This window comes from Ananas comosus, linkage group 1, assembly GCF_001540865.1.
Source record: "Ananas comosus cultivar F153 linkage group 1, ASM154086v1, whole genome shotgun sequence".
Classification (NCBI taxonomy): Eukaryota; Viridiplantae; Streptophyta; class Magnoliopsida; order Poales; family Bromeliaceae; genus Ananas; species Ananas comosus.
The window spans coordinates 2507093-2520650 of NC_033621.1; the positions used below are offsets into that span (position 1 = coordinate 2507093).

General features: G+C 35.7%; 1 protein-coding gene across 1 annotated transcript; it reads right to left on the bottom strand.

Annotated features, from left to right (window-relative positions):
• LOC109718035 (MFP1 attachment factor 1-like) lies at positions 3559-4615 on the bottom strand. Its single transcript, XM_020244028.1, has 2 exons — positions 4538-4615; positions 3559-4501 (listed from the first exon to the last, which is right to left on the bottom strand). Exon 2 carries the CDS (start codon positions 4465-4467, stop codon positions 3877-3879), a length of 591 nt encoding a protein of 196 aa, XP_020099617.1. The 5' UTR covers positions 4468-4501; positions 4538-4615; the 3' UTR covers positions 3559-3876.

Here is a 13558-nt window from a genome sequence, read left to right on the forward strand (position 1 = left end):
ATATATATATATATATATATATATATATTAACTAGGACTACTATATTCTTATGAGTATAAAATTTTTTGTACCCATAAATTTTCGACTATTGGATAAAAAGATTGTACGGTTAGAATGATAATAATTTTTTATTAGAATAATAGTAGTCTCTGGAATTGAATGGATGGTTAGTTGAATAGTATGATCTAACGGATAAAAAAGATCAAAGAAATAGATCTAACGGTTAAAAATTTATGAATATAAAAAAAATTATACTTATAAGAATATAGTAGCCGGACTATTATATTCAAAATTGGATCTTAATTTTTCTCTTATAAGGAATCAGAGTTTCCCAACTGTTAGGAGGAGGTATCATGGTTAGGCTGTTTCTTTCAAGCACCCACCGAATAAAGCTGCCATAAAAGCGGGATTAATTTTGCTCTCCAAATTCTAGCAATCAAAATCTATTTAAATGAAAGTTGGCAAGGCACCAATGCATGACACATCAACAAAACTTCAAAAAATGGCATTTAAAAACCTTAGTTTAGAAGTGTTTGGTACGGCATTTCAATCCAAAGAATAAATGAAAAAAAAAATAATGTACAGGTGATCTAATATATGTATCAGAATATCACAATTTTCATCATTTCCCACATAACATGGCATTGAAACGCCCAAAGAAAAGAACAAGAGTAAACACCCTTGCAGCTTGAAAATTTGTATGGTTAATTGAGCAGATCACAAAGATGTCTTATACAGTTACTACTCCGATAAGCAGAAACAGTTGCACATTCCAGTTAAAAATGCCACCCACATAAATAGCATAATGAAAACATCAACAATAAGGAACTGGACGATAAGCACAGGGCGATGAGTAACCAACACAAAGCACTATAATGAACAACAATGCGAAAGAGAAAAGTTTGTTCTTTCATAGATAAAATAGCAGTGGCTAGACAAAGCAACATTTATTCATTCCATGAAAAAAGTTACAACAAAGCATGCGAAAATCACTTCTGAACATTGCTTACCAAAATATATTTATCAATTTGGCGCACAGCTAGAAAGGCACTTTCTAACATGTAGATCGGGACGAACTTATCACATCATGCATACATCATATCAATGCTAATTCCTAACATTGATGTATACCCGGATGGATAAATTAAGAAAGGATAGATACATAATAAACAGCAAGGTAGATACATAATAAACAGATTACAAAAGAATAGCAACAAGATATTGCCCAAACTTCTTAATAAACATGCTGGACCGACTTTTCAATGCTAATTCCTAACATTGATGTATACCTGGATGGATAAATTAAGAAAGGATAGATACATAATAAACAGCAAGGTAGATACATAATAAACAGATTACAAAAGAATAGCAACAAGATATTGCCCAAACTTCTTAATAAACATGCTGGACCGACTTTTCAATTATACCAGTGACAAAGAAGTATGGCATAAGTCTTCCACTTTTTGCAGGATATTTAGAACGAAGGAAGGAATCCCAAGGATTAAATTAAAAAATAATAAGAAGAAGCAGAACACTACATGGGCTCGATATGCTACAGCACCTTATTTTGCCTTTTGATTTACAAATAAGAACAAGAGAATAACAATGATACATAAAGAGAACAAAAGCATTGCAAATGCTAATTCAAGCACCAGAGAGATCCTAAATGTCACAGTTAGGTGACTCAGGTCCTAGTTAAATGGTGAGATACAGATATGAGTTCTAGCAGATCTTCCTATTACAGGGAAACCTACAATACATACTGCATGGTAAAGAATCAATAATGAAACATTATGTTGCATGGCATGAATAGAATATAAGGATACAGTGATATACTGATATGGCGAATCTCAGAAACAAGAAACTGATAAGAAGAGGAATAGGAGAAAAAGAGAGGACAAGGAAGAAGCATAACAACATCCACAACCAATAATAAAAATTGCATACATATTTGGGCCTTTATGTAAAAGGACATCATAGTGGGCCCTAACACGACTAAAATGAGTATACCCAAACTAACAAGAGTATACCCAAATGTCCCAAACTAACAACATATTGATCAACCTATGGTAGTTTCTCCGCCAACTAGTCTAAATAATTTTCAAACTTTAGCAACTAAAAATACTAACATGTGATCGCAGAATTCTCACCAAAAGAAAAGGGGGGAAAAGGCAGAAATGCTAAGAATAACCAACTTGTTGGAGACAACTCATCAAACTTCTTAGATGCACCTTTCACATGTTTGAAAATAACAGAATGACCAAATGGTCAAACGTAAAATTGAATGAAAGTTAAAGTATGATAGAAATGCCGAAATAAACAAAATTCCAAGCTACAGGAAGACTTATTCACCAAAAGCTTGCATCCATTTACATATCTGTACAAACGACATGGAAGTTTCTAGTGTTTAACTTACTGATGCTTCAGATGATGTAAGCATAACTGCAAACAAAAGCAAGACATAAGTACATAACAAATGATAAAGAGAAATGAAAATTAATTTACCGGGACACTACTGTCCTTCGATCAATCAAGAAAGCACAAAAATAAATACGAACACACAAAGCAGTAAAAGATCAGCCTATAACTTAAGTGCAAGTTCCACTCACAAACATAAGCATGTGCCAGGAAAACATTCTGCCACCACTAGAGGTGATCCTAGTCGTTAAATAGGAAATATCATAATTAACAACTATCCTGAAACAGCATTTCCATCTGAAATAGGGATGATATAGCATATTCTACCTTCACAAGACATAGTCAATTAGAAAGACAAGTTTCTTTTCACCTCATTGACCTTATGTCTTTAGACTCCTTCGATTTTATGCTCGATCTTTACAAAGCATACAAATGCAGAATACAAATGCAGACATAGAATCCACAAATGCAAAACTGTATTTCTAGATGCAATTGTGGCTTCAAGTTTTTTTTAAAAAAAAAAGGAAAAAAGATTTCAGTGGAGTTTATGATCTTCAGAAGTAAAAGTAGTATCAACTGGCCATTCATGTGTTCTCTCTTTTTTGGTTTAACATGACATCACGACTTACAGATTTACAATGAGAAATTAAAAGCAAGAGTTTTAACATAGATTTCTATGTTAACCAAGGTTCAGACATTGTTGGTTTCTTTCAAACATATGTCCCCTATGTAGATAAACTAGTATAAGTGTAAAGTCAGAATTGTAGATAGTATCATGGCATCCGTTCATATAGCACCATGAATTAATCTTATGAAATTAAGCAGAATCAAAAATAAGAAAATCCAAAACCCAAGGTTATGGCCACCATTCCAACTTGATAAGTCACAAGCTTGGCATTGCCAAATTCTGACTTCAATTATATGCTTCCACTGCATCCATAACACTGATAAACCTTTCATTCGGTACAATAGTAATAGTTTGCTTCACATTCATCCATACTGTTGATTTAGCTACTTGTTTCTCTACCTGTAGTTATTTATTGAGCATCGGACACTAGATCTAGAGTTCAGGTTGCTTACCCCACAGCATACTTCATCATAATATGAACTGAATAACTTGAAAAATATTTCCAAAGGCATAATAGAGAAAAGAGAACTACTACTGAAGCATTTTAAGGATTAAACACTAATAACATCAACATGCTTTTAATTGTCTAGAGAAATCTAATAACATTCCGAATAACATCTTCTACGTACTCCTAGCTGCATCTTCTAAGTATTAGATCAGATATATGTGGCAGCTCTCCATTAAAGAAGGTATCAAATCCCCAAATACCATAGATAATCTTTTATAGAGGCAAAGTAGATAAAATTCTAGATATGGCAAGATCCAAAAGTTCTTAATCGAAGATCCGAGAAAGCAAAGGAAAGTAGAGGTAACATCATAAGGGCGAGGATCAAGCGGTAGAAGCCTCGGATGCGTCGGCGGAAGCTTCCTCGCCGACGGCGGGAGGCGAAGCCACCTCCGCGGCAGAGGCGGCGCCCTCGGTCGGAGCATCGGATGCGGTGGAGGGTAAAGACGAGGCGGGGGAGGCCACGGAAGCCCTAGACTTAGCGAACTCGAGCAATCGGCGGCTGATCTCCTTGGAGTAGACGTGTAGGACCTCGATCCCCTCCTCGACGGAGTCGCCGCCCTTGGCCCCGCCACCCTCGGCGTCGGCGGCGGCGGCGGCTGACGCGGCGGCGAAGGCCTCGCGCTCGACGGCGCGCGCCGACTCCTCGGCCTCGTCGGCGGGGACGACCCCGTAGCGCTTGGAGAGGACGGTGGAGGAGGTGAGGTTCTCGACGAGGCGGCGGATCACGGCGTCGCGGGTGCGCTGCGTCGGGGGCCAGATGCTGAGGGAGAAGCCCCCGATCCCGCCTCCGCCGCCGGCACCGGCGCCGGCGGCCGGAGGAGGTTGCGCCGCCGAGTCGCCGGAGGAGTCATCGTGGCTTTGGGGGGCGCCCTCGGCGGCATGGGGCTTGGGATCTTCGACCTCTTCCGCCATGGCCGAGGAGAGAGAGAGAGAGAGAGAGAGAGAGAGAGAGAGAGAGAGAGAGAGAGAGAGAGAGAGAGAGGGGGGGGTGAGCGCGTCGAGGAGGAGACGAAGGGGAAAGGGGGAAGAGGGGGTGGTTTTAAAACGCTCCAACAAGGGTAGCGGGTCTACATTTGTGTGTGCGCTACAGTGGCTTCAAAGGGAAGCAAAGCGAAGCGGATGCTTCGGGTCCCACCCCGTGTCGCCCGAATTGTTTATCGCGTGGACCCGGTATACACCGCACCTCATGCGCCTGAATATTTCATAATTAATATTTTTAATTAAAATTTAATTTCCAAGGCTTACCTATAAATTTTTTTTTTAAAAAAATAACAATAAATGGAGTAGTATTGTTCTCTGTGATAAAGCATCTGAATCAATGATTGAATTGTTAAATATAATAATTTACATTATTTGATTTTTTTATGAATCCAATTTCATATTTTTTTGGATGTTATTTATTTAATCATCAATTAGCTAGTTCTAAAATTGATAATTATAGATGATTACTATAATAATATTATAGAATTATAAATTTTGATTTTTATATAGTTCAAATACTGTAATAGGTTTTTAAAATGCAATATATATCTTATTGTCATAATAATATGGAGATATTTAAAAGTTGGTATGAACAGTTTGAAATATTATATAAAATTACCATAATATTAGTAATTTATACAAGATCATCAGCGAAAAATATCAAAGCATTTTTTGTTACCTAAATATTAGGGAGACTTCTTAACGGAGTAATAATTTTTAAAGGTGGAATATATGTTGCACCGGGTGCATTGATAATTTCTAATCCTTTTTTATTTTAAAATTTAAATGGTGTCGGTTAGATAGTAGAAACTAATCAAGAGGATTTTTTATTCTAAAGCTGATAAGTGAGAAATTTTATGCGGAAAATTTATCCCATCGTAGGACTCAGTAACGCCCAGTGTGGAAAACAAATAAAAAAAAAAAATAATATTGATAGTAAAATAATGGCTTGGACTGCAGTACTCAGTATAAATTTTTTTTATACTCATAAATTTTTTATCGTTGGATAAATAGATGTGCAGTTACTAAGTTGATAGTGGTTCTTTAGAATTGAGTGGATGATTGGTTGAATAATATGATTAAACTGATAAAAATGATTAAAATGATAGATCTAACGGCCGAAAACATATGAGTATAAAAAAGTCTATACTCATAAAAGTATAATAACAAAACTCGTAAAATAATATTTATTATTGTTATCATCAAGGCACATAAAGTATATTTTATCGTATATTAAAATCTCCTTGCTCTTCTGATAGTAGTAAATATTATTTTTGCAAATACAAGTTTCTAAATATATATATATGGAGAGAGAGAGAGAGCAGGGCTGTTGTGCTCTCAGGAGCACGGAGGTCTTCGTGCTCCTGAGCCGTTTTCGATGATGGAATTTCTGAATCGACGATCGGCTCGGCTAGACTTGATCTAGCATATTTGAAGTTTCTAGGAAATAATTTTTGCAATTTTTCGATATTATTTACCTAGCAATCGAAAGGATTCAAAATCAATAATTTTTTACGGCTGAAAATAAAAATCCTATAAAAAGTGATGATATAGCACTAAAATTTTCGATCAGAAATATTGATCTTGTTGTAGATAGTATAAAGAATTTTGTATCAAAATTTCATCTGATTTGAATACTTCTACACCGTTAAACTTGAAAACGGCAGATATCAATCATTAAAAATTATTGATTTTGAATCCTTTCGATCACTAGGTAAATGATATCAAAAAATCGCAAAAATTATTTTTTACAAACTTCAAATACCCAGATCAAGTCTAACGGAGTCAATCGTCGATTCGGAAATTCTATCATCGAAAACGGCTCAGGAGCACGGAGGCTTCCGTGCTCCTGAGAGCACAGCAGCCCTACTATATATATATATATATATATAGTTGGACTGGGCTACTATTAGTAGTAAAATCTCATTGTTGCTACCAGTTTTTTAGCCTTTGGATCAACTTTTTTCATTATTTCTAACCATTGGATTAAATACAACCCAGTGGGGACCACTCAATCCTAGGGGGACCACTCAACTCTAACCGACTAATATCATCCTGAGCTTACAATTTTTAATCTAAAGGTTAAAAACTTGATAGCAAAAAGAGCGTTTTACTATTAATAGTATTCCAGCCTAATTCTATATATATATATATATACCAAAATACAAAGTAATATAGTACTTAACCTTTGATTCCTCCACATTAAAATTTTTTTGCTATTTTTTGGAAATATGCATGATGCATTAATGTCTTTACAATTTGAGAAAGTGTTACTTCTTACAAACTAAACATCAAAATTTTATAAAAAATTTTATTTTTTTTTGACTCAAAATATTTAATTTTAAAAGGTTAGAGCTAAAGCTTGCCGATAGGGACAAAAAAAAAACACTAAGGGCTTATTTGGTTCATCCATTTTGGGTATGGAATGGGAATCGGTTTGATCAAATCCGGTTAATTTTGTTTGGTTCACATGAATCGGTTTGGGATTCCTATTCCGGACCGGAATGGGAATGACCCATTAGCCTTCAACTTGATTCCGGTCTTCTAGCCCGGATTGAGATTTCATTCCGGAAGCCCACTATGTTCTCGAAGCCCATGTTACCATCTCACCCTCCTTCTCTTCACCTCTTTCTCATTAAAAAAAAAAAAAAAAAAAAAAAAAAAAAAAAAAAAAAAAAAAAAAAAAAACTATCCTCTCTCAAAACTCTATCACCAACCCACATCAATAAAAGTTTTTAAAAATAAATTTGATATTTTTTTTGAAAAACTTATTAGAGAATAGTATTATATTTTTCATAAATTTTAAATAATATAAATTTATATTTGAGAGTAAAATTAGTATTATAGTATTCTATAATTTTTTTAGTTTATACGAACCAAACAATGAAATGTGAATAACTCATTCTAATTTCCAATTCACAAATAAACTAAACGTATTGGGGAGTGAGCCATTCCAATTATCATTCCAATTCATGCCCATTCCATTATCCATTCTAATTCCACCCTTGAACCAAACAAGCCCTAAATTTCATAAAAGATAGAAGTACGGAGGAGTTTAGGTTTGGGCCAAGCATGATTAGTTTAAAACTAATTTGGTTTATTTGGGTCTAATTTTGGAGCTAGACCTAATCAAATGATTCGATTTGGATGGTGGAAATAGGGCCCTTTCTAGGCCCTGGCCTCCTTGTACTAATAACTAGTTTTGTCAACGAGTCCAACACGAATCTGCTCATTAAAACATCAAGCTGAAAAATTAAATCCATGTTCAACGTTATTAACGATCAGCCTCACGAATAACAAATTAAATTAACAGTCCCATTACTAGATGAAAAGTAAAAATGTAGTGTTCCTGAGCTTTGGATAGGATTGGCTTCAGTATTCGTGACTGGTCGACATCTCTGGAGAGTGTCGGACTGAGTCGGAATCAATTCTGCACGAATTGGATGCAGAATTGGACTCGACGCACTCAAATAGGCAAAACTGGAGTTTTGCCAGATTCGGGCGCCCAGAAAATGTTTAGGGTCGCCCAGAAACGAGTGTTGAATTTAACTGAAACTGGAAGCCAATTCGGATCCCATGTTCCGGGCGCCCAGAAGTGGGTCCGGAAATTTCACCTCGTGAATATCGCTTGCTTCGACGCGTGGCAGGGCGGTAGGTGAGTTCCGCCGGTGCCATTTACGGGCGCAGCACACCGCGAGCGGAGAGTCCGAGGAGCCCGGTTTGTGCAGTCAGGATGTTCTGGTCGCCCAGAACTATGTTTCGGCGCGCCCAGACGCCCGTTTCGCTGGGACACTGGATAGCAGCTTAAGTTCCTAAGGCTTTTTGGAACGTTCAATCATCCTATAAATAGTTGGAATGCGTCCCTTTGCTCTGCTCTTTCTTCCCTCCTTCACAGAAAACCCTTTTTAGCTCTCAAACCTCGGATTTGCCTCAAATTGCATCGAACTGTTCCATGATCAGCTTGATGGAATGCCTGATTCTGCCAGTTCTTCAGCGACGACCTCCAGTGTTTTGCGCTCATGTGCGCGACGTAGAAAGATCGATTCAACGAACTTGGTTTGCTGGATTCTAGACTTCCAGAGGAATCCACGAACCCTGAATTGCGATTTTGGTTGAGATTAGCTTGTGTCGAATTGAGATTTTTCTGGACTGCTCTTGGCTTTGAGCTGAAAAAGGGATTTTGGTTTTTCTTGATGCTATCTTGTTTGGCGTATGGGATTTTGGACCTGAGTTTGATCACCTTCAGTTGTGCTGGATTTGGATCTGTCCTCACCCGAATTTGGAGTCATTAGGAGTGAGTTTTGACATTGGAACTTGGATAAATTTAAGCTTAAGTGCTGTTTGCTGAACTTCACCGTCGACTGTTAGCATTTCTGTCGTACTCGACGTAGGAGCATCGGATTTCGACGAAACTTGATTCGTTGGTTTTCGGGTGCGGAGAGGAAATCCACGAAGTCCTTACTTGTGGATTTTGGTGAAGGTTAGCTTGGTCTCGAAACCCTTTCTTTCCTACTGCTGTGTATTTGGCTGAATTGTGATTTGATAATGATAGCTTGGAATAGCTTTGATTTTGAGACTCGGACATTTTCAGTCGATCAGAGGCCGTGTGCCGCAGCGATCGAGGAGTTCCGTGCCTGCCAGGAATTGCACAGAGGTGGGATGTATCATCTGGTTTCGCTCCTAAGTGCATGTTTAGTCACGTGTAATAGTTCGATTTTGTATATCATGCTTTAATTCTACTCGATAGCATTTTCGATTGTATCATGAATATAAAAGCATGCTGGAATAAATGTTTATATTATACATGTTGGACTTGAAATTTGATTAGGAGAAAAACTGCGTTTTGACCCTCATATGCCTTAAACTACCAGATTTAGCTCTAGCGTGGCCGATGATTCGGATTGTATCGTGTGCAATATCGTTGCGGATGGTACCTGGGGTATTTAGAAGGCATTACGCTCCGTGCTGAAATGCCGAGCTTATTATTCAGAAAGTGTAGGCTGTTTCGGGTCGTTGGTGCCGCTTCGGCTGTTAGCGGTGGAACCCAGATTCTTGTTTGGTCACAGATTGTTGCGAGGGCACGTGGGTTTGGTTTTGTAGGACCTGTTTTGACCCTGTTTAATTGACTTTTGGCTAGTTTGGAGCCTTTTGAGGCTCGACAGAGGATTACGCCTGCTATACTCGCGTTGGGTAGCGCATGAGTGCGCCCACTCCGCAAAGTCAGGCTTTGCTGCTTTCGCTGTTGGTGTCGCTTTCATGCCGTTGGAACTCGCGCTCCACGGACCAGTTTGGGTGTGTGATTAGAGCTGGATAGTCGCAACGGGGCAGCGGGTGTATTCACAGTCCCGGGGGGACCGGTGTATGCTTACAGTCCGATTGATTGGGTCTAGGTTGGATATTTTCTACAGTTGGTTAGTGTAAAAGCATAATGTTGGTAGTGTTTGAAGCGGTAGACTCATATCCTGCATTTTACTACTATTTCTTTGCTCCCTGCGATGTAGACTTAGTGGGTAGGACCGATGTTGTTTTGGCGGGTACCCACTTGAGGACTACTTGTTTTTACAAAGTAGTTCTCACGACCCAGTTGTTACTATGTTTTCGCAGAGCCACAGGTTTCGGCTGCTGCGCCTTCCGCGGGTCAGGATCGAGGCAAGGGCGTCGCGAGTTAGAGCCCTACCCGACGTGCTGAGCTAGAGGTGCTCCTACTGCAGGTAGATGTTTTGTTTCGAGTTTATGTACATAGTGGACTTAACTCGCCAGTGCGAGTAGCTTTGTATTTTGGATCTGAACTATGTATATGAAACTCAGTTTGTTTAGCTTCTGTTCTCTCTAACAGCTCTCTACTACTGTTCGTAGTAGTGTTTGATTTACAGGTACAGCTATCGCTTCGTATACAGGGGAAATTCCTTTGTATACGGCGGATTTGTCGGCGCGCCCGGAAAAAGTGTAATCCGGGGCGTGACAAAAAAGATATTAAAAATTTAGAATCTTAATTTTAATAATTGAAATTCACAAATACAGATCCTTTATATTTGGATTGGCCTAAAACCCAAATAGGAAAAATTTGTAATATATATATGAGTCCCGCTATGATACTTTTAAAAACACTAAGCACTTGGTGTTTATAAGTTTTCCGCCGTTAAATCTACATTTTTGACAATTTCAATCCGTTAGATCATATTATTTAATCAACCACCCACTCAACTCTAGGGGATCACTATCATCCTAACCGCACATCCCTTAATCCAAGGGCCGAAACTTACATGCACTAATGACTTGATTCTTTTGAAAGTATAGGAGTTTAATTTATATACTAGTGTAGTAACCCACGCGTTGTCGCGGATAAATAATAAAAGAAAAATTAAAAAATATTGAAGAGTAAGAAGAAAGAAGTTTAGAAAATAAAAATTCAAGTATGTTTTTTTTTTTTTTTTTTTGAGATATAGGTAGCACGCTACCTGCTTCATTTATTTCATTTAGTTTATTTCATTTAGAAATAAAAATTCAAGTGTGTTTTATTTTTTTGATAGGGAAACGTATGAATTGAACAAATCAATATGGCCATTGAAAATTAATAACTGTCCAGAATCAGCATTCAAAAAAAAAAACCTACAAAGGTCATATGAAGATGGAGATAATAATATTGCGATGATGACGATGATGGCGATGAAAATCTGATGAAAATTTACAGGATTTTGCATCCTTTTGGGCATGGAATGATCAAAAGTTACGGATCAAAACTGCCACATCAATTATGAAATAAAAAATAACCTCTAAATTAATCAAAATAATACATATAAATCAAATCCTTGATTGATACAATCACAATATCAAAAATAATGCAAATAAATTAAATTCTAAATGAATACGTAGTAAGAATTCGAGATTAAAATAAAGAAAAGAAAAATTAGGTTTAGGAATTTCAAACTTACCCCTCGAACCGTCCATTATTGCTCTCTAATTAGCTTCCTCTATTGAAAAAACCGTTCGATTACCTTCTTTTTCCATAAATCCGAAGAGATTGACATTGATAGAAGTCCTATAAACACTCTTTTGATTCGGAGGGGGTTCGGGTCGAGTCGGATTGGCATGGATTAGGGCTTAGAAGACTTCCTTACTCTTCCCCAATCTCTAAATCTGAAAGTAGTAACTATTCATCTTCTCCTTTTTTAATTTTGTATGTTAGGAATTATTTGTGAGAGAAGAAAGGACTAATTTTGAAGAGAAAATGTATAAATTAAAAAGCACATTGATTATATGTCATTGAATAGAGAGAAGGGGAGGAGAAAAGTCAAGAGTAAAAATCAATTCATAAAAATTAATTTTGAAGAGGAAACGTATAAATTAAAAAGCATATTGATTACGTGTCATTGAATAGAGAGGAAGGGAGTGGAAAAACCAAGAGTAAAAATCAATTAAAAAAAAGGTTAGTGAGGGTGGAGAAAAACTTGCCACGTGGCAAAATTATTGAGAATTCATATAGAGTAATAGATAATAGATATATATATATATATATATATAGAGAGAGAGAGAGAGAGAGAGAGAGAGAGAGTGTAAAGCTACTATACTATCCGAAGCATAGAGAATCTGGTGCTTCCGACTTTTTGGCCCTTAGATCAATCCTTTTGATCATTTCTAAAATTTGGATTAATACTATTACTCTGTAGAGATCACTCAACCTTAAGAATACTACTCAATCATAGGGGAACCACAATCATCCTAACTGTACAATTCTTGATCCAAGAGTCAAAAAGTCGGAAGTATCAAATCTTCTATATTTCTGATAGCATAGTAGCACTGCACTATGGGTCTGTTTGGCCTAGCTTCTTGAGAAGTGATTTCTGTAAAAGTGATTTTGGTTTAGAGAAGTGATTTTGGTAAAAAGCTGTAGAGCGTTTGGTTGAATTTAGAAAAAAGTGATTTTTCTGAAGTGATTTTCTAAAGCTGTTTGGCAAAAAAATTTTGATGTTTGCATATATAAATATTTTTACTAAATTTTATTTTTAAAATAATTTAAAATTTGAATTTAAATTAAAATTTTAAATTTAATTAAAAGTATAATTTTTAAGTTTCAAACTTGTACAAAAATAAATTTGAAATTTCAAAATTTTAAATTTAAAATTTGATTTTAAAATCTAAATTTAAATTTTAAATTTAAATTTCAAATTTTAAATTTCAAATTTAAATTTTAAAATTAAAATTAAAATTTAAATTTAAAATTCAAATTTTTAATTTTGAAATTTAAATTTCAATTTCATTTAAATTTAAATTTAAATTTATTTTGGGAATTTTTGAAATTTGAACTTTTTGAAATTTGAAATTTGAAATTTGAAATTTTAAAATTGAAATTTGAAATTTGAAATTTGAAATTTGAAATTTGAAATTTGAAATTTGAAATTTGAAATTTGAAAATTTGAATTTTGAATTTTGAAAATTTGAGATTTGAAACTTAAATTTAAAATTTTAAATGTAAATTTTAAATTTGAAAAGTTGAGATTTAAAAATTCAAATATGAATTTAAAATTTAAAATTTAAATTTAATGTTAAATTTATACTTTGAATCTAAAATAAAAAAAAAAGAAGTTTGAGTTCAAAATCAGAATCAGTTTTGGAGAAGCAGCTTTTTTCTGTTTCTGATTCTAGAGACTTCAAAATCAGTTTTCTGATTTTAAAAAGCAGAATCAGATTTTCAGAATGTTATTCCCAAATGCTCTACTGAGCTCAAAAGTGATTTTGAGCTCAGAATCACTTTTAAATAGCTAGGCCAAACACCTCCTATATATATATATGTGTGTGTGTGTGTGTGTCGAAAAGTCAGATACTTGATTTTTTTAAATCAGTATATTCAGAAATAAAGCGGGAAAAATAAAAAGTTATCCCCGCTATTTCGCCGTACATGGTGTTGTTTGGCTGGAATATTTTATTCCAGTCAAACTTTACTTTTTCCGGTTATTCATTCAGAACGAATAAATTATTCAATCTTTTTGGTGGAATGCAATTTTAAGGTTTAATTCTAAGCTTT

Coding starts and splice junctions, on each gene's coding strand:
- LOC109718035 (XM_020244028.1), bottom strand. CDS start 4,467: ATGGCGGAAGAGGTCGAAGATCCCAAGCCCCATGCCGCCGAGGGCGCC.